Here is a 26,825-nt window from a genome sequence, read left to right on the forward strand (position 1 = left end):
GCTGGGTATGGTGGCATGTACCTGAAGTCTCAGCTACTCGGGAGGCTGAGGCGGGAGGATTGTTCAAACCCAGGAGGTCGAGGCTGCAGTGAGCTGTGATCATGTCACTGACATTGTGCCACTACACTCCAGCCTGGGCAGCAGAGCAAAAAAAAAAAAAAAAAAAAAAAAAAAAAAAAAATGCACAGGCTCTGAAGATTAATGGATTTTGGATCTTGGTTCTGTCCCTTTCTAGCTGTGTGACTTTGGGCCGGTTAGTTAAATGCTTTGTGCATCAGTTTTCTCATCTAAAGGGGGCAATGTTACTAGTACTAGAATAGTTAAACGATTAGATGGATGGATGTTTAGAAAGTTTTTAGAGCAATGCCTGGTACTACATTAGCTATTATTACTGTTCTGCATTATTATTATTATTATTATTTTATAGTTTACCTATGAGTATTGTATTATTATTTCTCTGCTATAGGAGAGACATAATTTCAGGGCCCTCATTCCTCAGGCTGTGAGGGGCCTCAACTGAGGAACAAGGGTCAGACTAGAGCCCCAGAAGGTGATAATCTCTTTGGCCCTGGAGTGGGGCAGGCCAATGCTCAGTCTGGTCGGAGGGTTCTCATTTGCAATCCTAACAGAAGCAGGGCACTGCTGGATCCTCCAAGGAGGGCAGTACTATTATGAAGTATGACCCAGGCCATCACCATCCACAAGAAAAGAGCCCAAACTTTGGGGATCAACAGATATGGTTTCAAACTTTGACTCTGTCTCTCAGCAGCCCTGTGACCTTGGACAAGCTGCTTGATTTTCTGAACCTCCATTTCCTCATCTCCAAATGATGGTAGGATCACCTTCCCTGCAGAGGCAGCTACACTCCTGGCCCTGCACTGGTTCAGGAAAAGCAATTCTTTCTTTCCTCATCCCTTACTTGACCTCTTTCAACTCTGTGATTTGGGGCCAGCCGAGGCTGAACTTAGGGAGGAAAGGCTCGTTTCATTTCACTTTGTCCCTCAGGACCAAAAGCTGCAGGTCAGAGTCAATTTGACAAACCCAAGAATCCATTTAACATCTTTGATTAAGATCTCAAACCCCCAAGGAAAAGCATCTGTGCTATGATGTGGAGTGTCTATTTCTGAGGCTGTGGTTTTTGTGTTTTTCTTTTTACTTAATCCATGGAATGCATAAATATATGTTAGTGGTATTTAGAAAAAAAGACTTCAAACAATACAGAAGAATTTTGAGTAAAAAGTGAAAGTACCATTCTGCAATGACCATTTTGCAACAAACCTGCTTCCTCTTCCTTACAGAAAAGATCACCATAAATAATTTAGTGTTCAGTCATTCTAGACCTTTTTCTTTTTCCTTTTTTTTTTTAATTGAGATGGAGTTTCGCTCTTTTTGTCCAGGCTGGAGTGCAATGGCGCAATCTCGGCTCACTGCAACCTCTGCCTCCCAGGTTCAAGCGATTCTCCTGCCTCCGCCTCCTGAGTAGCTGGAATTACAGGCACCCACCACCATGCCCAGCTAATTTTGTATTTTTAGTGGAGATGGGGTTTCACCATGTTGGCCAGGCTGGTCTCGAACTCTTGACCTCAGGTGATCCACCCGCCTTGGCCTCCCAAAGTGCTGGGATTACAGGCATGAGCCACCGCACCGGGCCTCTAGACCTTTTTCTATGTGTGTACAGAGAAATGTAAGTATTACTTTACTTATTTGGATCCTGCGCCATATGCTACTCTAAGACATGTTGCTTTTGTTTAACATGTCTTCGAGAGCCTTCCTTGTTGGCACAAGTTGAGCTGCCTCATTGTTTTTAATGGCTGCATATTATCCATTTGTGTGGATGGACAATTCATTTGCCAGCTCCTCTCCTGTTAAGCATCTAGGGTGTTTGCAACTTCTTGCTCTTATGAATGTGTGTGTGCCTTTGTGCAAATGTGGAAACATTTCTGTAAGAGTTTCCTAGAAATGGAATTCCCAGCCCCAAGGATTGAAGGAGGTACAACTTACCCTACATTATACCTCCTTACTATATTTTATTTTTATTCATAGCATTTATTATAAATAACACTTTCTATTTATTTATTGTCCACTTTTCCCACTAAAATATAATTTTCACAAGAGCAGGTACCTTGTCTGTCTGAATTCAATGCTATATCCCCAATGCCTCGAATAGCTCCTGGCACATAGTAGGGATTCAATACTTATTGAATGAAAAAATGGATAGAAAAGCCAGCATGGTGGCTCACACCTGTAATCCCAGCATTTTGAGAGGCCAAGACAGGAGGGTCATTTGAGGCCAAAAACCAGGAATTCGAGACCAGCCTGGACAACATTGCAAGATTCCTCTACAAAGATTAGCTGGGGCTTGTGTGGGGGCTCATGCTTGTAATTGCAGCACTTTGGGAGGCTGAGGTGGGTGGATCACTTCAGGTCAGGAGTTTGAGACCAGTTTGGCCAACATGGTGAAACCCCATCTCTACTGGAAATACAAAAAGTAGCCAAGTGTGGTGGCAGGCATCTGTAATCCCAGCCATTTGGGAGGCTGAGGCAGGAGGATCGCTTGAACCCAGGAGACAGAGGTTGTAGTGAGCCAATACCACTGCACTCCAGCCTCGACAACAGAGCAAGACTCTGTCTCAAAAAAAAAAAAAAAATTAGCTGAGTGTGGTTGTGCGTGCTTATAGTCCTACCTACTCAGGAGGCTGAGGTGGGAGGATCACTTGAGCCCAGGAATTCAAGGCTGCAGTGAGCTAAAATCAACCACTGAACTTCCAGCCTGGGCAACAGAGAGACACCGTGTTTCTTAAAATAATAATAATAACAATAATTTAAAAAGAATAAAAAGCCATGCATTTTTAATGTTGATAGGTATTGTCAGTTTATTTTCCAAAAGACTGACCAATTTACACTCTACCAAGAGAGTAAGGGACTGTTTACCCTGAACCCTTACCAACACTGGATATTATCAAGTTTTAAATTAATTTTTCTCACTTAATAGGAAAAAAAATGCCATCTCCCCATTAACACCACTGCTTGACAAGTTCTTCCCAAGGCACACCTTGCTCCTTACCATGAGGGGTGAGACTGACTCGGGAAGTTCTGTCTGCAGCGAGTGTGCCCAGAGCCACCGGCCTGGAAGCCAGCCCAAGAGATGGATAAGCAGAGCAGAGGATCCAGGCGGAGCCTGAGCCAGAGCTGCAGCCCAAGGGGACCCTGGGGTGGGGTCTGGATAATGTCACAGCTGCTCCCGGCAGCTGCCCGCATGACAGCCCATTACCCAAGTGGAGGCAGAAGAGAAGTTGCTACCAGAGAGGGGGCCCTCAGAGAGTGGAAGGGCGGGTCCAGCCGCCCATCAAAGGGAACAGTGTGTGGGCAGAAGGCTGCCTGGCCACGGCCAGGCCCAGCCCCCACAGAGGGATCAGAGCACCCAAGGCCCTGACCGCCTCTGAGTCATTGACCTTCATCTTCAAAGATCCTTCCCTAGAGACTCCTGTGATTCTTCCCTCCCCGAGTGACCTGGTGTCACTGTAAGTGTCTCAAAGTCTTCATTCTCGTTCTGTACCATCTTCCCCTACCCTTCTGCACATCACGTGGCTTCCCAGGAGGAACAGTTTCTCCAGGATGGCCCTGTGTCTCTTCAGGGTGATGCCTGCCTGCGACTCCCTCAGCGTGGGGAAGGAGGAGGCTGGGCCTCTCTCTCAGACCCCTGCCTGGGAATCCACCCCTCCGTGGACTTGGAGACCTGAACACTGGCCTGGCTTCCTCAACCCATCTATACCACAGGGAAAAGGGAGTGGGAAGGACTTTCTAGTATAAATGGGACCTTCAACACCTGTGAAAAGAAGGGGGAGGGGAACGGACCTAATGAGCTAATGCAACATGTGGATCTGGTTTAGATTCTGGTTTGAGTAAACCAATCACAAAAGACATTTTTGCAACAATTGCAGAAACACTAATACGGACTATTAGATGATATTAAGGAATTAGTGTTAATTTTGATGGATATGATCACGATATTATGTTTATATAGAAAACTGTTTTTGCATTTTAGAGACGCATACTAAAGTATTTAGGGTAAAACGTGTGTCAGTAATATTCTTTAAAATACTCAAGCAAAAAAAAAAGTCAATGAAGCAGATACAGCAAAACGTTAACAATTATTAAATCCAGGTGATGGGTATTGTGGGTTTATTATGTTATCCTCTCAATTTTCTGTATGTTTAATCCTTTTCATAATAAAAATTGTAAGATGGAAGAAGAAAAGGAAGAGAGGGGAAAGGGAAGAGAAGGAGGAGGAGGAGGGAGGGGGGAGGGCCGGGGGAGAAGTGGGAGGAGGAAGAAAGTCATAGACCTCCAGCAGGGTCAGTGTTCTCCACAGGATAGGGCAAGACACCCCAAAGTCGGCCTTGACTTTAACAGTCTTGATTCTAACAATCAGAGGTCCTTGGCTGCTCCTGGCATGGCCCTTCCTGGCAATAGCTTGCCCAGGCTCTCTGAGGGCCCAAGCCCAGCAGGAATGGATCACAGTCCCCAGTGTTGGCTACCTCATTGCTATGAGCTCTGAGATCTGGCCAGGCACATGATACAGGAGGCAGTGCCTTGAGATGTGATGAATTGATTTCAGGCGGAAAACCTGAGGACTTGGCCCAGCAGACCCCCCAGGAAGCTGGAGCCCACGTCATCGTCAGTGCAGCCAAGCATGAGCTAACCTGTCTGTGTTTGCAGCAATCAAGACAGCACGATCCTTCCCAGAAGTCAGAGTTGGCTTGTACAAGCACAAGAGAAGTCATCTGCAGATCCGACAGCAAGAGTGGGCTTGCCAAGCTGGGTCTTTATGGGAATAGCCAGGGCACCACCCACACACACATACCTCGGGCCCCCAGGCTTAGCCCTCCTGGAGAGAGGATGCAGCCCATCCCCATTCACCATCCGGTCTCCAACATGCCTGGAAGCTAGCATCAGCCCTGATGCCTGCAGGGTGGGCAGTGTGAGCTCCCCAGGGGTCTCTGTACCAGGAGTCTGAAGTTCAGTGAAAGATTTCAGAAGTGGGCAACGTGTTCCTCCTGTTCTGGGTATCCACACACTCAAAAAACATTCGCTGAGCACATACTTGTTGCTGTGGCCAACCACTGTCAGACTGAGGGCCACAGGGATGAGTACATTGCAAGCCCTGCCCATTGAGGCTCGCAGTCTATGGAGGGAACAGCACCAGACTCCGACCAACCCAGACCAACCTGGGAGGGATCAAAGCATGGGGTTCTGCTCTGTGTGGCCTGGCAGGGTGGGAGCACCTCTGCAGCCACGACCAGCACGGGCTAGCAGGCTCCTGGAGAGATGTAACAGAAGATAGAAAGTAGCTGTTCTCAAAGTGTGGCCTCCACACCTCCAGCAGCAGCATCCTCTGGGAACTTAACTAAAAATGCAAATTTCCAGGTCCTGCCCCAAACCTACTACCTTAGTTTGTGATGCTATAAAAAAGTACCATAGACTGGGTGGGTGGCTTATAAAACAACAGAAATTTCATTTTTACAGTTCTGGAGGCTGGTAGCCTGAGATCAGAGTGCCAGCATGGTTGGTGTCTGATGAGGGCCCTCTTTTGGTTGCAGAAAATGGCCTTTTCATTGTAACTTCACATGGCAGAAAGGGGGTAAGAGAGCTCTCTGGGGTCCCTTTCATAAGGGCACTAATCCCATTGGTGAAGTCTCCACCCTCATGACCTGACCACCTCCCAGAAGTCTCATATCCTAATACCATCACATTAGGGGTTAAAATGTCAAAACATGAATTTTGGGCAGGATTGGTGGGGGCAGATATAATCAGTCCATAACACCTGCTATATCAGAAACCGGAACTGGAGCCTAGAACACTGTGTTTAACAAGCCCTCCAGGTGATTCAGATGCATGTTCAAGTTTGAGAACAGAAGGCTTCACCTACTTGAGGTGTGGCCCGGGTGTGGTGGCTCACACTTGTAATCCTAGCACTTTGGGAGGCTGAGGCAGGCAGATTGTCTGAGCTTAGGAGTTCGAGACCGGCCTGGGCAACACAGTGAAACCCCATCTCTACTAAAATACAAAAAATTAGCCAGGCGTAGCAGCATGTGCCAGCAGCTACTTGGGAGGCTGAGGCAGGAGAATCGCTTGAACCTGGGAAGCAGAGGCTGCAGTGAGCTGAGATCATGCCACTGCACTCCAGCCTGGGCAACAGAGCGAGACTCCATCTCCAAAAAAAAAGAAAGAAAGAAAGAAAGAAAGAAAGAAAGAAAGAAAGAAAAAGAAAAGAAAAAAGAAAAGGGAGTTGTGAGGAAGCAGATTTCAGTTAAAGGGAAAAAACAAACTTTCCAACTGACAGCTGCTAAGCAATGAACCCAACAGCCTCATTCACCCATAGTGAATTCCCATGCCTGGACGTCTGGAATGTAGGCTGGGAATATTCTCCAGGACAGGCTAGGTTATAATGTCCTACTATACCAACAGCCCCCAGATCTCAACAAGCTTAACCCTTGCTCATGCAAAGTCTGCTGCAACTCGGGCAGCCCTCCAGGGCACTGTCTTCTTGCAGTGCCTCGGTGGGCCTAGCTGCTTTGATCTGGGGCTTTGCTGTCTCAACACAGGCACTTGTCTGTGATCAGTCCCGAAAGGGAAGAGGGACTTCCCTCTTCCCTGGGGAATGGCTCAGGGATTTTCACTGCCTCAGCTCAGAATTGTGACAAACATTACTTTTGCTCCTATCTCACAGGTCAGAAATGCCACTTGGCCCCTCGTAACGGCAAAGGGACTGAAAGGTGTGGTCTCCCAGAGGTCCAGGAAGGAAAGAAGCCCTGGGAAGTTTCCCACAAGGCCCAGCTTCTTCTCAAGGAGACTGTGGATAAGGAAAGAAGGCAGGCAAGGCTGCTGTGCTGGAAAGAAGGTAGATTACCTTAAAGATCGTTTCTAAACCTAAGATTCTACTTTTCTATAATTCTCTGGTTCTGAAATGGTTTAAATTGCCAAGTGGTTCTACACTCCTTGGAAGTTCTAAGGTTCTGGGAGGGTTTAGTCATAACTCAGCTCACAACGTGGCCACTGCAGCCCCTTCAGGTCCCTTGGACTCCAGGCCTCTGGCAAGCAGGGCCCAGGGAAGAGGAGGGTGCAGTGGGTGCTGCCTTGGGCTGGAAGGGAACGGAGACCTGAGCGGTCCTGGCCCTGGTGAAGGGCAGGGGCTGCGAGCATTCAGACAAGTCTGGGGAAGAAATCAGCCTTCTCCCAAGTTGGGCTGAGGAGGAGCAATTACAGCTTTTTCCTAAGGAAGGAAAGAAAAACAGATTTGATTCTGTATTCCTGGCCCATGAGTCAGTTGTAGAGTAGGTCAGCACCTGCAGAGGCCTTAAACTGGGGCTGATCGCAGGAGTGTCGCCCCCACTCCGACCCCTGTCTCCTCACACCCATGGGCCACCCCCCACAACTGTAGGGAGGACACAACAGTCTAGGAAAGTGCTCTGCCCCTGTTCTTGGGGGCATCCTCCTTGCTGCATCTGGAATGCGACTGACTTAGCAGGGAGCAAGAAGCAGTTGAGCAAATATTCAGGGGCTCCGGAGGCTGGCGGCCCCTGCTGTCCCCATGAAGAGGAGGGGTCACCACCTGACCCAGCTCTGCTGGGCCCCTGGCCACGCTGGGTGCCTTCCCTTCTCCATTTCAGTTAAGATGTCACCATTATGAGAACTCCAGCGGAGAAGTCTCTAATGGGGTCAGAGCCCTGGGCACTAACACTAAATGCTTTAGCCTTCTCCTGGGGACGGATGGCCATTGTTCTTAATCTGGGTATGTTAAGTTGCTGTGCCCTTTGCTGAAAGATAAATTGCATCTCTGCCCTGAGGGAGAATGAATCACATGATAATTCTCTTGATTAAAGCCCATTTATTTAGGATCCTGCTTGAGGTTGTTTTTTAATAGATGGATTAGGGAGTAATTCAAAAACGACAAAAGGGTACAGTAATTGGGTTTCCCCTTGGCCTGCAAATGTTATCATCAGAGAAAGTAGTAAGAGGGGCTAGGACTCACAAGGTTTGGTCAAACAGTTGCCTGGGAAGCCTACAGTGATGAAGGGGGAGGAGAGCAGCCCTGAAGCACAGGGCTAGCTCCATTCAACTTCTCCACCAAGCAAATGGAAAATCCCAAGGCGCGGAGGACTGAAAGGATGAACCACAGGCTGCAAGACAATGACAGAACAGGCGAGGAGCCCTTTTCCCTGCACTGCCAGTGGCTCCATCCCCCAATGGTGCTGCCTCTTTTGCATTTCAGCAACAGAATTTTGCCTGAACCCCCAGGTTATGGGGTGACCTACAAGCCACACTCAAAAGCAGATGAACGGAGAGGCAGAGCCCATGTTAACTTTGCGCCTGGACCCAGACAGGTTGAGGCCCTGAGCCAACAGTCTGGCTTTGAGATGCTGTTGTGAATGCGCTTGGCCAGAAGCCAAGTGAGACCAACCAGACACCCAAGAGGTGGTCTGCAGCCATGGAGGAGGGTCCATCCTGGCCTCAGTAGCCACAACCCTACATCCTACCTAGGGATCTCCAGACCAAGGTGCTCTCACTCTGATGTGTGACCTGGGAAGAGCTCTTCATGTCTCCAGGCCTCAGTCTCCTTAGCTATACAAAACACTGGTGGGGATAGTTTGGATAGGCCTGTTGGGACACCCTTACCTGCCTTATCAAAAGCTGCAACAAGCATTTTTAAATGCTGCCAAATCTGTCAACACTTCTTGTGCGGCTTGAAGGAGAAGCTCTCAGATCTGATTAAGCTCATCCTCGCAGTGGACTCACTTCTACTGGGCTGGAGACATCCCTCTGGGTATGCCCCTGGAACAGAGCCAAGCTTCCCCTTCCAGGGGAAAGAAGTGGGGCTTATGGAGAAGGCTAGGTTGGCTGTAGGGCTGAGCAGAGGAGCAGGAGGGAGGCTGCCTTCAGGGGCCACAGTTCCTTTCCCAGATGCCTGAATTCTTAAGTCTTTCATTTCATAAAAGATACAAGAAAATGGGGCATCCAGGCAGGACACAGTGGCTCAAGCCTATAATCCCAGCACTTTGGGAGGCCGAGGTTTGTGGCTCACCTGAGGTCAGGAGTTTGAGACCAGCATGGCCAACATGGTGAAACCCTGTCTCTACTAAAAATACAAAAACTTAGCCAGGCATGGTGGAGTGCACCTTTAATCCCAGCTACTCGGGAGGTTGAGGCAGGAGAATTGCTTGAACCCAAGAGGTGGACATTGCAGTGAGCTGAGATTGCGCCAGTGCACTATAGCCTAGGCAACAGAGTGAGACTCCTTCAAGAAAGGAAAGAAAGAAAAAAAGAAAAGAAAAGAAAAGAAAAGAAAGAGGGAGGGATGGAGGGAGGGGAGGGGAGGGGAAGGGAGGGGAGGGAAAAAAATAAAATAGGGCATCTAAACCACCACCTTGAAAACACAGAACTGGGGCTGCCCAGGAGTCCACAGGCCCTAAATTTGGGCCAGATCTTTCTCAAATATCACCATACTAGCTCCATATAATCCCCCTTTCCTATTCCCCTCTCTCTTCTTCTTCTCCTCCTCCTCCTCACTTCCCATTTGGCTGTCCAAAAGCAAATTTAAACAGCCTGATCAGACTTCTAGAGGCTGCAGAAAGCATCTTGGGGCTGCAGATATGAGAATTTGGAAATCAGTTCCGCTGAGCCCCTTAAAAGAGGAAGCTCGCAGGATGCAAGGCTTTCCAGCTGGAAGGATCCTAGTTTCACTCTGGTCAGAAATCTCACGGTGGCCTCCCCAAGAGGCTGTATGACTCCCCAACCCCAGGATCCTTATTGCATGACCCTATCAGGAAGTGCTTCCCTCCGTGTCTCCACATTGGAGACCAAGTCAATACTCCAATGCCAGTGGGGCCAAACCCATCGTGATCAGGAGGCCCTGGTCCCGGGTCCTTCAGCTACAAGGACTCACAGCAGAAATTCAGCTCATTAGAAAGGGGAGTGCTGGGCCATGGGCTGAAGAGAAGGCTCTCAGGTAAAGGGCCTGAGGGAAGGTCTGACCCCTCTAAGCACCCAGGAGACTCTGGCAATTCAGCTTCCCTGGGAATAAAGCTGTGAGAGCGCACATCTTCTCAGGAGGGGAGGGAAGGAGCTCTGAGGTCAGCTGAGCCTATGCCTGGCCAGACACAGGCTAGCTGTGACCACAGACAGAGAGCCCAGTGCCAGGCCCACCACGGGCCCAGCTGCCATGGCTCTGCACACTCTAATTACATACTGGGGCACTAAACTGCATGTCTGGCCCAGAAATCACTGCTTCCTCCAAAGCAGGCTCTCTGAAGGCGTTACCTGTCTCGCCCAGCCCAGGTAGAAGGAAGATGGCAAGTTGGTGCAGCCAGGCAAGGGTCTGGATGCATTCTGACTCCCACTCCAGCCCTGTCTGTTTCACACCCCCTCCTCCCCATGCTCCATCTCCCCACTGCTGGGCACACATTCCCCCACCACTGTCTCAGTTCCCCTAGAGCTCAGATTAAAGAAACAGCTGGGGCTTCCACAACAAAATAGCATAGACTGAGTGGCTTAGCAACACAAATTTATTTCTCACCTCTCCAGAGGCTGGAAGTTTCAGATCCAGGTGCCAGAATGTCCGGGCTCTGGTGAGGGCTGTCATGCTGACTGGGAGAGAGCTGCCTTCTCACTGTGTCCTCACGTGGTAGAGAGAGCGTGTTCTGGTCTCTTCCTTTTCTTATAAGGACACTAATCCCATCACGGTGGCCTCGCCCTCATGACTCCATCTAAGTGAAATCAGCTCCCCAAGCCCTTACCTCCTAATACCATCACATTTTGGGTTAGGGTTTCAACACATGAATTTTGGGAAGACACAAGCATTCAGTCCATAATAGACCATACCAGCTTGCGGCTTTCTTCCTAAACACACACAGCTCTATCCTGGCCCCATCTCCTAAGTGCCAGGCCCTCTACTTGTCCTTCCCAATGGATGCGGGAATCAGATGGGGCAAGGATGGATACAAAGTGATCTGCAGAGCCTGGCCACACCTCTTCTGACCCTTGCCACACTGATGACTTTGCCACAGGCCTTACCTGGTTCACTTCCCACCAGTTCCAACTCTCATCAGATCCGAACAGCTTGTTATTATCTTTCTATTTTGCTGCCGTGATGGGTAGCATGGTCCTCATAGCATACCCCTCAGACATGGCCACAAGTGAGCAGTGCCATCCCTGGCCTCCCTCAGGAGCCTGGCTCCCTCTGCTATAGAAGAGATTGCATGCTCTCACTGGGCTCGGCTTTCATGGCAGTTGAATAAGATGGTGCATGTGCAGACACCTAACACAGCAACTGAGCCCTCGGAGGGTGCTCAGCTACTATCTGTGGAACCCAAGGGGCAGTCTGGGGAAATCCCAGAATAACTGTGCACCCCATCTCTGACTGACTGCCCCTACATGGATCATCTTCCCGGGCCCTGAGACCGGTAGAGGCAGAAATGGTGGGTTCCTCAGCCCTCTGGAACCCTGCCTGCATGAAGTCCGAGTTTCCATGGCCAGCTGGGGTTGGGGGTGCCAACAGAGCAAGGCCCAGGCAAGTCACTTTCCGCCCCTGAGCCCCTGACTCTTCATCAGTAAACTGCTGATTTAAAATTCCCTCACCCCAAGACTGGTGGGTGTTCTCTTTAGAAAGTGCCAAGAGACTCTGCACAGCAATGGGAACTTTGGTTTCCTCTTGGCTGTCTTGGAAAAGCAAGGAACTAACAGGAGAGAAAAACAGCAGCCCCAGAAAAGAATGAACCTCATTCAGGGTCTCAGCTTGGTACCCAGACAGACAAGCAGGAGGCCTTTCCAGAAGTTGCCAGAGCCAGGCTTCTAGGCCCTGCTGGGTGGGGAAGGCTTGTGGTTTCTGCTTTTGCTAAGGCAGCAAAGGCCAAGGAGCAATTTAGTTCAGAGACTTGCCTGTGGCTGAGGCTGGCTGAGGGTGTCTGAGAACCCCTTGCCAGGGCACACCCTTGGCAGTTTGGGAGCCAGAGAACAGAGTGTACTCTTGTGAGTTGCTGCATCTCTGTTTTGAAAAATTTGAGTTGGGGTGCAGCCGACCTCCTGTGTCCCTTCATAAATCCTGTTCCACTGTGGATCAGCTTCCTCCCCCATACAGGGAAGGACTGGCCTGGGTGTTCCCTTCTAGTTCTAGTTGCACCATTCCAGGTCAGTTTTAGACTTATTAAGAGTAAGAGCACGTGAGCAGACATTTGGACACACACACACATCGGGACATATACCATGCACAGGCCAGCACCTTCACACATGCACATACACAGCACAAACATAAACATACAAACACATGCAGGGATCCCAATTCAGTTTTCAGAAAAATGGAACTCGGCTGGGTGCAGCGTCTCACACCTGTAATGCCAGCACTTTGGGAGGCTGAGGCAGGTGCATCACTTGAGGTCAGGATTTCCAGACCAGCATGGCCAACATGGCAAAATCCCGTCTACTAAAAATTTAAAAATTAGCCAGGCGTGGTGGCACATGTCTGTAATCCCAGCTACTTGGGAGGCTGAAGCAGGAGAATCGCTTGAAACCAGGAGGCACAGGTTGCAGTGAGCTGAGATCGTGCCTTCAGCCTGGGCAACACAGAGTCAGAATATATCTTAAAAAAAAAAAAAAAAAGGAACTGAACTCAAATTTTCAGGGCCATTAACATTTTGAAAAATACTTTCCTTCTGCTTTTTGGGATTGAGGCCAGGTTACACTGTTCCCAGGGAGTAAGACAGGGTTACAGAGAGGCAGGTTTTTTTTGTTTTTGTTTTTGTTTTTTTCTTCTCTCTCCCTCTCTTTTGATTTATTGCTTTCCTTAAAAAGAAAAGGAAGTAGGATTAACTTATTCTCAACAGTGAAAAATGCTACCTCTTTCCCAAAGTAGTTGAATTGATTTTGTTCAATATTTGGAGGAGGCCAATTTACCAGGTCTTGATAAAGAGATGAAGGGAGCAGCTCTTGGTTTTTAGCTGTGTCCCTCCCTGTAAGTCAGCATGGAGGGCAAGCAATGCTGGTCCCCAAACAACCCTCTAGGATGCCCCTCTGGACACCAAACTTGACCCTGCCACATTCATTACAGGTCCTGCTAGGGAGAATTGTAGACTCCTAGAAGACCGGGTGGCAGAACACATTAAAATGACAGGTCAAGACCAGAAGGAAGGGCCACCAGGGCCACAGGGGTTCATTTTCCCATGAAAGGTAAAGGAGAGGTCCCTTCAGGTTGAAGTGTTCGGGGAAGAGTTTGTAGAGGAGACGAAATTTTAGCTGGCCTGAAAGCTGTGCCTAGTGACTGGTCAAAAGAAGAGAAGAAGGAATTCCAGGAAAGGGGACCAGCAGGAGTGAAGGCAAGGAGACCTGGACTTCTTTGAAAGGTCTCCTGAGTTCAGGGTCTGAGGAGTGGCCCAATGGGACCACAAAAAAAGAGCTTTCTGGTGAGTGATGCAAGAAAAGAGGTTGAACTTCATCCAAAGGGCAATGGGATGAGAGGGGAAGCATTGCAGATATTTAAGTAGAAAAGAGCTACAGGCAACTAATATTTTAAGAGCAGTAACTCTTAAGAGGTTGGCAGGGTGACCGGAAGGGGACAAACCCTTTGACCACTTTCACACAAAATCATGCTCAAGAAGCCTTTTCTAAAGGGCCTGGGTAGCGTCAACACCACAAGGTTACAGCTGAGGCTGCCTGATGCCAGCCAGAAAGGTTAACACAGTCTCACATCCTGCTGCTCTTTATAAGAGCTTGGGATGACACGTTTCTTATATGCCTACTCATAATTTTCATTCAACTAAGTATGGAAATATAATTTCACTATTTTTTTCTTTTATTTATTTATTTATTTATTTACTTTTATTTTTTGAGACAGAGTTTCCCTCTTGTTGCCCAGGCTGGAGTGCAATGGCACAATCTCCACTCACTGCAACCTCTGCCTCCCCAGTTCAAGCGATTCTCCTGCCTCAGCCTCCCGAGTAGTTAGGATTATAGGAACTTGCCACCATGCCTGGCTAATTTTTTGTATTTTTAGTAGAGACAGGGTTTCACCATGTTGGCCAGGCTGGTCTTGAACTCCTAACTTCAGGTGATCTGCCCGCCTCAGCCTCCCAAAGTGCTGGGCATGATTACAGGTGTGAACCACCATGCCCAGCCACTTTTTAATTTTTTTAGAGACAGGGTCTTGCTCTGTCATCTAGGCTGGCTCATAGCTCACTGCAGCCTCAAACTCTTGGCCTCAAGCAATCCTCCCACCTTGGCCTCCCAAGTAGCTGGGATTCTGGCATGAGTCACAACACTTGGCAACTATTTTTTTTTTCATTCAGCATTTTCAACCCAAGTCTGGACCCTCGAAACTATTATCATTAAGACTTTTATTATGACTGGTTTATGTCAACCTCTCCTACAAGAGGGTGAACTTTTCAACAGGCAGAAATGCTCTCATTCATCGCTGCCTCCCTAACCCCCAGCACAGAGACTGGCCTGTAGCAGAACTAAACAGATGATAAATTGGTCAAATCAGGTAATAGCATCTTAATTACCAGGCTATTTGCTCTAGTGGAAGTCTTGTCAATGATTTATTTTGCTTTAGAGGTTAAACTAGAGAAGTTGATATCCTTTATTTACCTTAATAATAAACTTGAACTATCAGGCCCTCTAATCCCGAAATTTTTTATTTTTAAATGTTTTGTAAGACTAGTCAAGTGCAGTAGTGAGAAGGGGGAAAAGGGTAGAACAAGGGGTTCAGTCTGTAACTGACTGTGAACAATCAATGCGATAACTCACTACCTTCAGACCAGCTGTTTTTTGTTTTTTGTTTTTTTTCAGTCTTGCTCTGTCGCCAGGCTGGAGTACAGTGGCGCAATCTCGGCTCACTCCAGCCTCCACTTCCCAGGTTCAAGTGATTATCCTGCCTCAGCTTCCCAAGTAGCTGGGACTACAGGCATGCACTACCACGCCCAGCTAATTTTTGTATTATTAGTAGAGACGGGGTTTCATCATGTTGGCCAGGATGGTCTTGATCTCTTGACCTCGTGATCCACCCCCCTCAGCCTCTCAAAGTGCTGGGATTACAGGCGTGAGCCACTGCGCCTGGCCTGAAATTTTTTTTTTTAAGAAAAGGCTAATTCTGGGCTTAAAAAGTATTCAACTGGACATCTGCAGCAGAGAAATTCTTTTAAACAGGTCAGAGCCCAAAGCCCATTGAATAGTTCGTCTGCTTCCAGCCCATGATGACTGAAGCTGAGGACACAGGAATGCCCGTCCTGCCTGCTGGGGATACCACCTTCCTCTAGGCATTGTAAGCCAGGCATTGCAGTAGGTAAAACTGCAAGCCCCCAGCTAATTCTGAAAAACACTCTTGTTGCAGGTGGAGCTCCCCAGAAGCAGACTGCAGAGAACGGAGTGCAGGAAGATTCCCAAGGAGAGCCTCGGGATGAACGCCTACGGAGAAGGTGGCAGTGGGATCAGGCAGATGGAGAGGCTGGCTGCGATGCAGTCACAACCAGGCTTCCACTGAGCCCACGGGGAACCCTGAAACTGGGATGGCCCTTCAGAGTTATCCCCAGCTGGAGCATGGACCAGGCCTTTACATCTTCCCCTTTGATCAGGTAGGCTGCCCTTAAGGCGGGACATAACCTTGGGTAAGGCAGCTGTCCCCAGGGAGGCCAGCAGCAGCAGCAGCAGCAGCAGCAGCAGCAGCAGCAGCAGCAGTCTCCATAACTGGAAATTAAGACCTTCCATCCCGAGTGTGGGTCTCAGCTCAGCCCAGTATCCACTGCAACCTTGAATGACCTGTGCAGCTTCCCAGGTGCATGGAGGACACCTGGATGCTCAGGGCCTGGAGAGAAGGACTAAGTAGAGTGACTTGGAGAAAGCTCTGCCTTCAAATCTTGGCTCTGCCACTTACCTGCTGTGTCTGTTTAGGTTAATACCAAACTTTCTGAGTCTCAGTTTCTTCATTTGTAAAATGGCAATAATATCCACCTCATAGGGTTTTTAAAAAATCAAAGAAGTATAAAACACGCTCTGGCACAGTCCAATCTTTTGTAAATAGTGCTGGTAATGGGTGACCATAGTAATTGTTGCTATCTCAGCAGCCACAGAGGCAAGATGATCCCCTGGTACCTGTGCCAGAACTCCCAGAAGGGAGCTATGCCAAAGTCTAGGTCAAAAGCTAGTAGGCATATGGACTGTTGGGCCCCAGGGGGTCTGAGAGAGTAGCTACTCATCTTCTTAAATCCCAGGCTAGTGTCCTGCTGGGATCAAGGATACTGCTGTAGAGAAGTCATCAGGAAAAAGGACAATACTGGGAAAAGGGGTTTCAGCTGCTCTTGCTGACAGAACACATGGCATCCTCCATGTGCCAGGCACAGAGAGGGTGGGGCCGTGGGCGGGTGGGACAGTCCCTGTGCAGGCTGCGGGCATCTTCATGCTGCTGGCCTGTCCACGGGCTGTGACCACATGACAGATGAGGGGGGCTTAGATTTCTCTGTCTCCTCTTTCAGTTGACAAGTGGAAAGCTACCTAGCTGGGACCCCTTCCAAGCACACGGGAAGTGCAAAACGTAACACCATAACCAAGGCCGAGACTGGATGCTGGAATTCTGACCTTCCCTTTGGGGGCTGGAGCATTTGGTGGTGCTGAGATTGCTCATTCTTTCCACTCTCCTAGACAGGAGGTCCCATGTGGATTCTGGAATCAGAAAAGCCTGCTTCCTGAGTTTGAATCCAGTCTTCACCCTTCAATTGTAGGACCCTGGACAAGAACCAACATCTTCCAGCAGAGACCACCAAGAACACACTTGTGGTTGAATAAGCTAGGTTTATTAATTACTGCAGTGAGAGAGAATACACACCAGGGTGTCTTAGTAAGAGGGAGTTAGACAAAACCTATGATAGAATTGGGGTTGATTTGAGTGATTTGGGGGGAGGGTAAGTGTATTAGTCCATTTTCATGCTGCTGATGAAGACATACCTGAGACTGGGAAGAAAAAGAGGTTCAATTGGACTTGCAGTTCCACATGGCTGGGGAGGCCTCAGAATCATGGTGGGAGGTGAAAGGCACTTCTTACATGGTGGCGGCAAGAGAAAATGAGCAAGAAGCAAAAATGGAAACCCCTGATAAAACCATCAGATTTTATGAGACTTATTCACTACCACAAGAATAGCACAGGAAAGATCAGCTCCCCATAATTCAATTACCTCCCCCTGGGTCCCTCCCACAACCCATGGGAATTCTGGGAGGTACAATTCAAGTTGAGATTTGGGTGGGGACATGGCCAAACCATGTCAGTAAGGAAGTGGCAGTTTACTTTCAATTGGCAGCTGTAAGAAACTGGGGGCAATTCTGTGACCCAGTGTCTCAATAAATCACATCTATAAGGAAGGGAGATGGCAACAAGGATACAGCTGTAGCAGGAAAAGAAGTAACAGTCACTCATTTTGGCCAAGAGGGGGTGTTTGGTATTTCGCTGTGGTACACTGACATTGTTTTTGTCGGTGCTTAGAAAAAATTATGACACGGTCTTGCTTTGTCTCATTTTATCGTAGTCTCAGCGTAGCCTTGTCTGAGGTCAGCACCCTGTGAGGGTGTTTATGTCCTGGAGGACAAGAACACAGGCTAGCCGTGAATGGAAGGCCAGCTTCCAAATCTCAGGGGCTTTTTTCCTTCCTCAGGGGTTACTAAATCCCTCCATGTATAAATCTCTCCACCATAAAATGGGGGTAAGAAGGCCGGGTGCAGTGGCTCATGCCTGTAATCCCAGCAGTTTGGAAGGCCGAGGCGGGTGGATCACCTGAGGTGAGGAGTTTGAGACCAGCCTGACTAACATGGTGAAACCCTGTCTCTACTAAATACAAAAAATTAGCCAGGCATGGTGGCAGGTGCCTGTAATCCCAGCTACTTAGGAGGCTGAGGCAGGAGAATTGCTTGAACCCAGGAGGTGGAGGTTACAGTGAGCTGAGGTTGCGCCATTGTACTCCAGCCTGGGCAACAGGAGCAAAACTCCATCTCAAAAATAAATAAATAAATAAATATATAAATAAAATGGGGGTAAGAGCTCTACCTTGTAGGGCAGTTTTGAAGAATGCATAAGACGTTGTGACACAGAGGGCAACAGCTCATTTCGTGTTATTCTCCCCCCCGACGAACCCCATGAGAACACCACACAGCAGCTGCTCGAACACCAATTTTATAGGTTGGGAAACTAGATGGAAAAGGTCAGTGCATTTTGATGGAAATCAGAAGTGAAATAGCCATCCATGCTAAGACTGCAACTAAGCTTCCCATTTTGAGCGCCAGCAGCAAATAACCACCAGCAATTGACACGGGGTGGCCAGCTCGGCACAGGGTCACAGTGGGGTTGGAGCACTGTCCAGGACTTGGTTTTGGGGAAAGCGGGGGCACCATCAGGACCTGGGGGGTGGGGAGTGGTCATCACTGGAACCGTGATGCCTGTGTTTCACTTGGCAGCTTTCGCACTGAGCTCACAGAGAGATGGCCTTAGGCGCAGAATCCAGAGAGCACCCCTGGGAATAGAGTGCACCCTGACTCTGGGTCAGGGACTGAGCAGGGACCAGAACCAACTTCTTTTCTTTCCCACACATCATCTTGTCTGCTAATAATAGAGTTCATCACCAGTGAGATTTCCAGAATAAAGCCCACCCAGCTTTTTCCCCTAATTATATCCTCTCCCTGGTAATTGCAGAGTTGTTCAGGGCCTGCATCTGGCTTGTAAGAGCATTTCCAGGAAAACCAGATTGAGTACCACCTCTCACTTGATAGAACAAAAGGAAAGTCGCACACTTTGAAGGCTCAGCTTCTCCAGTAGAAAGTAACCTGTGGGGCTATAGAAAGGCACCAGGTATGGAATCCCAAGTCAGTTCCTTCTCAGCTATATGGATTTAGGAATACATTTAGCCTTAACATGCTCAGCTGTAAAATGGGAATAATAAAACTGCACTACCCTTCATATTCCCAAAGACTGTTGCAAAAATGAACTTTATGGATTCACATGTAAAAAGAACTGCACAATAATAAAAAACGTATTTCCTGTACAGTGATTTTGTTTACCAGCAAATAAAACAGATTTGACACAAAATGAAAAGGTCATATATTATAACTAAAGTCTCCTTGGTGATATAACTAATGCTCTTCTTTAATGTTACCTAATGATGGTTAAATCTAGGAATCTGCTCTTTTAGAAATCACCAAAAAACCATCTGGGATGTCCGGGCTCTGCTTAGTAAGGCAGAGAAGTTGACTCTTACATATTATTTGATCCATCCATTGGCTATAGTTTGTATATTGTTCCCCACCAAATCTCATGTTGAACTGTAATCCCTAATGCTGGAGGTGGGGCCTGGTGGAAAGTGTCTGGCTTATGGGGGCAGACCTCTCATGACTTTGTGCTGTCTTCAGATGGTTAGTTCTCATGAGATCTGGTCATTTAAAAGTGTGTGGCGCCTTCTTCCCGACCTTGCTCCCATTCTCACCATGTGATGTGCCTGCTTGGCCTTCGCCTTCTGCCATGATTGGAAGCTTCCTGAGGCCTCCCCAGAAGCAGATGCCACTATGCTTCCTGTACAGCCTGCAGAAACTTAAGCCAATTAAACCTCTTTTCTTTATAAATTTCCCAGTCTCAGGTATTTCTTTATAGCAGTGCAAGAACAGTCTAATAAACCATTCAACAAAGATTTATGGAGTATCTACTCAGCGCCAGCTTCAGTTCTAGGAGATGGGATAGAAATTGGGAAATAAATTCATCAAGAAGCCCTGGAAACCAACTCTTCAGGCTTCAGAGTGACTGAAATTGCTCTTTCTCTGGCCCTGACCATCCACGGCTCATCTGAGGCTGCAGATATCCAGATCTCCAGCAGGGCCCAAAGGGTTTCATCCATACATGTCCTTATGGATGAAGGTCCTTATGAAGTTGCCAAGAAGATTACAGCCTGGACTACAGCCTTGGGCTGAAAGTGGCTGAGAGCAAGACAGGATAGATGATACTAAGGAGGGTCCCAGGTTGGGGTAGCATCCTCAACCCACCTGAGGGAGAGGCTGAGTTCTGGTCAGCTTTTCTTCTTCATGCAGCCCCAGGGCTGAACAGAGCTTGTCCTCATTGTATGACATTCCCTTAGAGCAGCTCCACATTCTCATCTCTTCAGTGTGAAACTCCAAGCCACCTCCCTGAGCAAATGGTCTAACCCTAGTGTGCTCCACCCTTTCCATTTTCTTCCCCTGTCAGGCAATCTGGAAGACACCAGAATCCAGAACAGTCTATTTCCCAAAGTCTGAATCATTTTGTTTGCTCTAGTCCAATGCCATTGTTGGCCTTGGGGGAAGGCAGGGGTGATCAGCAGAATAAGTCAAGTTGGACTTCGGCTTAGGGACACTAGTCAAGTTGGGCTTGGGCTTAGGGACAGGACATTTTGTTCTTTTTCTAGGTCTCCTACCAGTATACAGTCCTCATGAGGTCACCTCTGGGACTTCAGGGTCACACTCTGCCCTGAGTGCTCCCGCAGCTGCACTGTGACCGGCCTTGCCCCAGCCTCAGCCTCTTGCCCAGATACAACCCTGAGAACTGGTGGTTAATGGTCAAATCCGACAAGACAGTGGAGCTGGGACTCCTGCCCCAGCTTGCAGATCTCTGCTTCCTGCAACTGCCTACCTGAACATGGGCTTCTGACACCCACAGTCCTCGTTCTCTCAGGTCATCAAACAGATAATGATCCGCTCAAACACACACACATATAAAGGGACACAAATCCACACATGGAGGCACACAATTTATACACACATAAGCACACACAAACATTGCTCAAAGCACGAACTTTAATTCCCAGAGTCATGATATATAGTGAAGGAAGAGGAAACAGTGCTTTTTGAAGCGTGATCAGCCTGCCCTGCTCCCCAGCCCACTGCAGAGCACGTTCATTCCCCTTTGTTCTTCTTCCTGTTTTAAGACTGTGTCCCTATTGGTGCATCAGAAATAGGACCATTACAGAGTCATCCACCCGCCCCCATACCCATCACTTAATCCCCAAAGACCTGGCAGAAGCTTCCATTATTCCCTTTGGGCTCTTTGGGTCAGGTCACATTCTTGAGATCTTTTATACCCTTGTCCAAATAACCCCTGGGGGCTTTGCTCGTCCGGTTAGGCAGGCAATGAAAGAATCATTTTCGCCAGGATCACTCTGCAGAATATAAATGTGGGTGAGTGTGTGGAAGGGAAAGACCATGTGCTTGGGTGAGCTCATTAAGGAACAGTCCAGGCAAACACTGCCCAGTCCTCCCAAGGTCACCTCTGGGACTTCAGGGTCACACTCTGCCCTGAGTGCTCCTCCAGCTGTGCTGTGACCGGCCTTGCTCTGGCCTCAGTCTATTGCCCAGACACAGGCCTGAGGATTAGCAGTTAATGGTCAAACCCCACAAGACAGTGGAGCTGGGGCTCCTGCTCCAGCTTCCAGATCTCCGCTTCCTGCTACTGCTTACCTGAACACAGGCTTCTGAGACCCACAGCCCTGAGAGGGTGGGCTGAGCCTGCAGGGCCCGTGACCCTGGATCCCCAAGCTCAAGCCCCCCAAATCCAGGGCAGCAAGCAGCCTGGTGGTTTGTGTCCTGCAGCTATTTTCAAAACACCTAGAGGGCCCAGCATGGTGGCTCACACCTGTAATCCCAGCACTTTGGGAGGCCAAGGTGGGTGGATCACTTGAAGTCAGGAGTTTGAGACCACCCTGGCCAAGATGGTGAAATCCCGTCTCTACTAAAAATACAAAAAATTAGCCAGGCATGGTGGCGCATGCCTGTAATCCCAGTTACTCGGGAGGCTGAGGCAGGAGAATCACTTAAACCCAGGAGGCAGAGGTTGCAATGAGCCAAGATCGTGCCACTGCACTCAAGCCTGGGCAGCAGAGCGAGACTTCGTCTCAAAACAAACAAGCACCTAGAAAATGTTTGCTCCCAGCTAGAATTCATGTTGAGATGGGAGGACTCGAAGAGGAATAGAGCTGGGGTGGCTCCTCAAGCCTGGGCTAAGAAGACGTGCCTATGGTGGAGTTTCCAAGGCAGAAGTTAGGAAATCCCAAAAGGCCAGGGAGATGGCAGCCCTACTTGGCTTGGCATTGGTCAGTCTACAGTTGGAGTTTGGGGGTCCTGGTGTTCCAGCTCTGGAACTTGCTCCTTCAGGAGCCGCCTTGGACAGAGGAGGGTGAAGCCTTCACAGTCACTTCTGGCAGGGACAGCCAAGTGCTGACCCAAGGGTGGCTGGCCTGGAGCCCAGCAGATATTAGACTTAAACGTCCACAGTCAGAGGAGAGCAGGGTGAGGCTCCAGATGGCAGAGCTGGGGCCCCTCAATAGACGGAACAGGGGGGCGGCCTCTCCCTACAGGAAGGCAGCCTTATCCAAGGCTGGAGATGGTGCTCTCCTGAGGGCACACAGGCCCTGTTTCTGGAGGGGTGGAACTGGGGCCAGGGTGGCACCTTGGCAGAACTGCTCTGGGAAGTACCCTTCCGTGGGAAGCTGGGCTCAGTCAACTTTGAGGTCTCTCCCGCTCAAGAAGGCCTTGGTTCTGAGTCTGTGGATGGGCTGAATTACTTATTGAGTGGAGGGTCCTGGCCTTCCCAGCAGCATCAAAGCCTCATGTCCCTGCAGGGCATTCCTGAGTAGCTTTTATCCTTTTATCTTGGGCTTTGAAGGGAGAACAATAATCCCGTGCATAAATTTAAAAATCTTGTAGTAGCCACAGGCTTTGAACATACACTTCACCCTCCCTACCACCCTGCAGGCTCCCAAAGCCTCCTCGGGCTGGAAATGGGGACAGCAGAGGTCTAACACCTGGCTCAGCCTCCGCTGGGCGCCAAAGCCCTTTGGCAAAGGGCGGAACTGGCATTTGGGACAGTTGGATTTGGCTTCCAGTCACTTGGAACCCTCCATAATAGCCATGACTTCAGGAGATTCTATGAAGACATGATGAGACCACAGCCACCTTGATGCCTTTCCAAGATGTCTTATCTTAGGTGCAGTGGCATTTCGGGTGAAGTCATTTCTAAGGGGAACCCCTTCCCATTTTTCAGTTCCTGAATAAACCAGAAGTTTGGATGGTTTAAAGAATCCACTTATCATCTGGATCAGTTAGTTAAGCAACTGGTTAAACTGCTCTGGATGTCAATCTTCTCATCTGACAAATAAAGATCACATAATCCAGCACTGGCATTCTGTGCTCCTGGGACTGGTTCTGTGTGGTGTCTGTGTGCTCAGCTCCAGGGAATCAGCCCTCAGCCCTGCTTGAAATAAAGCAGAGAAAGACATCCCTCCCCAATGGGACACTGGGACCTCTGACTCCTCTGGGCTTTCCAAGTCAGTGGACCAGAGCTCTCAATGCAGATTGCCAACTGGAAGAGTTGAAGCCAAGGCTAAGCCATCTCTAGTAAAGGACACTATAGAGAGGCCTTCTTGTTTGGGACACACACACATACACACACACTCCTTTCAGAACACAAACCACCTCTGATTCAACTTGGAATTCCTAGTTTTAAGCACAGGGTGTGGCATAAGGTGGTTGCTCCATAAAGAGGTGGTGATGGATGAACAAAAAATGAAAGAACAAAAACCCATAAAACCTACTGAGGTTATCCTGCCAGTGTCCTGAAAACGTGCCATGTCCCATTCCAGTTAGTCCTCACATCTTTAATCTGAATGAATGTTTACTTAATTACTAAAATCTCTTAAGAACTTTATGGGAGAGAGATAGCAGGGGTCCAGGAGGATGACCTGGGCTTCTCACTCCTGCTCCTGATGAGCTGTGTGACCTTGAACAACCACCCAGCTTCGATGGGCCTCATTTTCCATCTTGAAAATGAGAGGTTTGGACCAAATAACCTTGGAGGTCCTGCTTCCTTCTGGCAGTTTATGAAAATTAAAATCAATAATATCTTACAGAAAAAAAATCAATTCTAATAATGACATTGACTTTGAAATTGTAAAACATCTACCTTTCCAATCTGTGTTTTCTATTTGTTCAATTGAATACACATTTTTAGTTTTTAAAAAAGCAGTGGCAAAGATTAAGAATGACTCTGGGCCATCTTTAAAAATCTGATGAGCGCTTGTCCTATTAGTGAGAGCTAACCTCTGCCAGAAGGGTCCAGGGGCACATGCGTGACTGCTTAATCGGACACCCTGAATTACACCCAGAAACTCACAGATGCAGACTTTCAAAAAGATTTTGGACCCCACTGGCTCCATCCTGAGCTCCACTCTGGGCTCCACCCAAGAGCAGCAATAAACTATGAGAGCTGAGCAGCCTGGGCATGGCTTTCGAGGCCCCTTCTGATATAGTTTGCATGTGTGTTCCCTCCAAATTTCATGTTGAAATGTGATTGCCAGCGTTGGAGGTGGAGCCTGGTAGGAGGTGATTGGATTATGGGGGCAGATCCCTAGTGAATGGTTTGACACCATCCGCTTAGTAATAAGTGAGTTCTCACTCAGTTCACTTAGAATGTGGTTGTTTAAGAGTCGAGACCTCCACCTTCTCGCTCTCTTGTTCAGGCTCTCAGTATGTGACACCACCATGATTGGAAGTTTCCTCGGGCCCTCACAAGAATCAGACACTGGCACCATGCTTCCTGTACAGCCTGCAGAATCATGAGCCAGTTAAGTATTTTTCTTTATAAATTACCCAGCCTCAGGTATTCCTTTATAGTGACATAGAAATGGACTAACACACCTTCCCAAAGCCTGGCCACTCTGTTGTGTTTCAGAGGCAGAGGGAAGTGGCTTTACTCAGAATTGAGGGTGACTCTACCAATGACCAGCCCATCCTGCCAGACACAGGGTGAGTACAGACCCCTGAAATGCAAAGATGTCCCCCTGTGAGTCTCTGGCACCAGGATCCTGCAGGCATGAAAACTCAGTGGCCTCCTTAAGAGAAATGAACAGGGCCTTGCATACTGAAGGAGGGCCCCAGCCCACCAAGAACAAAGTTCTTGAACCAAAGAGAGAAAAAAATACCCTTGGTCCTGAGAAGATGCTTGATATGGTTAGGCTTTGTGTCCCTACCCAAGTGTCATCTTGAATTGTAATAATAATCCCCATAATCCCCACGTGTCAAGGGAGAGATCAGGTGGAGGCAATTGAATCATGGGGCAGTTTCCCCCATGCTGTTCTCGTGATAGTGAGTGAGTTCTCGGGAGATCTGATGTCTGATGGTTTTATAAGGGGCTCTTTCTCGCTTCCCTCGGCACTTCTCTTTCCTGCTGCCTTGTGAAGAAAGTGCCTTGCTTTCCCTTTCCCATGATCGTAAGTTTCCCGAGGCCTCCCCAGCCATGCTAAACATTGAGTCAATCAAGCCTCTTTCCTTTATAAATTACCCAGCCTTGGGCAGTTCTTTATAGCAGTATGAAAACAGGCTAATACAATGCTCTAGTTGTAACTCATTCTGAGGTAGAAGAATTCTTGAGTTTAGCACTAAAGAGTTGGAAAATAACTGGCATCAGCAAAGGGTACTATGGGGGTAGGAGAAGTGGGCACTTGGTGCCCACCAACCAAGCCAGGGAGATAGATACCCCAAGTTCCTGGAAAAGGCAGGTGGAGGGTTCCCATGAGAACCATTCTTTTGAATCCACTATTTACAAAGGATGGCATAAACATACCTTCCCATGCTAAAGACAGCAGCACACAGAGACAAGAAGTGGCAGGTAGCTGGCAGTGGCCACTGGCCACTCCCTGAGTTCACTTCAGATCCAGAGCCCAGCAACTGAAGCAGATGCAGATTAGGGCCAGGTAAGAAAGGGGCGACAGCACCGCAAATCCTGAGCGGCTGCCCAGGAGCCCCAGAAGCCCCAGTGAGCCATCCATAGCCCCGCACAGCAACTCAATTTGCCAGGTGAGTGACCAGAGCCAAGAGCCTTTATTGTTGCCCACAGTGTGGGTGGGCAGAACCAGCTGCATAACGTGCCGACCCCGTACAAAATGAAAACGCGGTGCTCCTTGTTCAAGAATTATTAAGCATTTCAGGATGGCAACAGCATTGAGTTACACTAAGTGTGGGGCCCTCCTGAGCTCATACCTATGATGCCAGCCCTGTCTGTGGGGTTTCCTGAGTCTGTGTAAGTCCTTCCCACTGGAGTTTGCATTAATGTTTGAGGATAAGTTAATAATGCACACCATTTTGAATCTGCTTTGAAAAAAAGAGAAAGAAACAAAACTACAGCAACTAAAGTATTTCCATTCCACATATATTTATCGAGTGCCCATCTCATGCCAGGTACTATTCAAACTGCTTGGGATACCACAGTGAACAAAGGTTGGGGCCACCTGGCGCTTACCTGCCAGCAGGGGAAGAAGCATCTGGCTTCAGCATCCCCTCAAAACCTTTCTGAGACAGCTTGCAGGCCAGCAGACCTGAGTTAGCTCCTTCATGAATCAATCTGTATCCCCAGAGAGTTGGACACTTTAATACTAAATTGTTCTTGGAGTTTTGTTCACATACGTTAGCTTCACCTCCATAGCAGGGCCCTAAGCTATTTGTCTTATAGGAAAGTTCCCTATTTAATCTGTTCAACAAATGTTTATTTAGCACTTGTGCCAGGCCCAGGTCTAGATGCTGGGGTTGCAAATAATTATAAGACACAGTCCCCGTACTCCAGGGGCTCCCGTTTCAGATGGGAGATGTGTAATTAATTAATGACTGCATTAAAGAGGACTAGAATGGGAACAAAGGAAGGAACAGTGTGTTTTGAGCAGAAGAGGGAGATAGAGGAGGTCAGGAAAGGTAGATGACACTTGAGTTCCGCTTTGAAGTCTTGGTGGGGACAAAGC

The 26,825-nt window shown here is 48.4% G+C and overlaps 1 protein-coding gene across 2 annotated transcripts in view; it reads left to right on the forward strand.

Annotated features, from left to right (window-relative positions):
• Positions 1-19,645, forward strand: part of HS1BP3 (HCLS1 binding protein 3) — a 174,696-nt gene extending 155,051 nt beyond the window's left edge. The window contains exons 8-10 of one of the 2 annotated variants that reach the window (XR_004669733.3): positions 6,731-6,901; positions 15,377-15,617; positions 16,515-19,645. Coding sequence is in view for 1 of the 2 variants with exons in the window: in XM_034952683.3 (XP_034808574.2) it covers positions 6,731-6,758 (28 nt within the window). In the remaining variant the exon portion in view is untranslated. Of the gene's footprint in view, positions 1-6,730; positions 6,920-15,376; positions 15,618-16,514 lie in introns of those variants that run through there. The other variant, XM_034952683.3, reaches the window with a different exon arrangement.
• Positions 19,646-26,825: the final 7,180 nt, after the last annotated feature.

The sequence above is a fragment of the Pan paniscus genome, chromosome 12 (genome assembly GCF_029289425.2).
Source record: "Pan paniscus chromosome 12, NHGRI_mPanPan1-v2.0_pri, whole genome shotgun sequence".
In the NCBI taxonomy this organism is placed as follows: domain Eukaryota; kingdom Metazoa; phylum Chordata; class Mammalia; order Primates; family Hominidae; genus Pan; species Pan paniscus.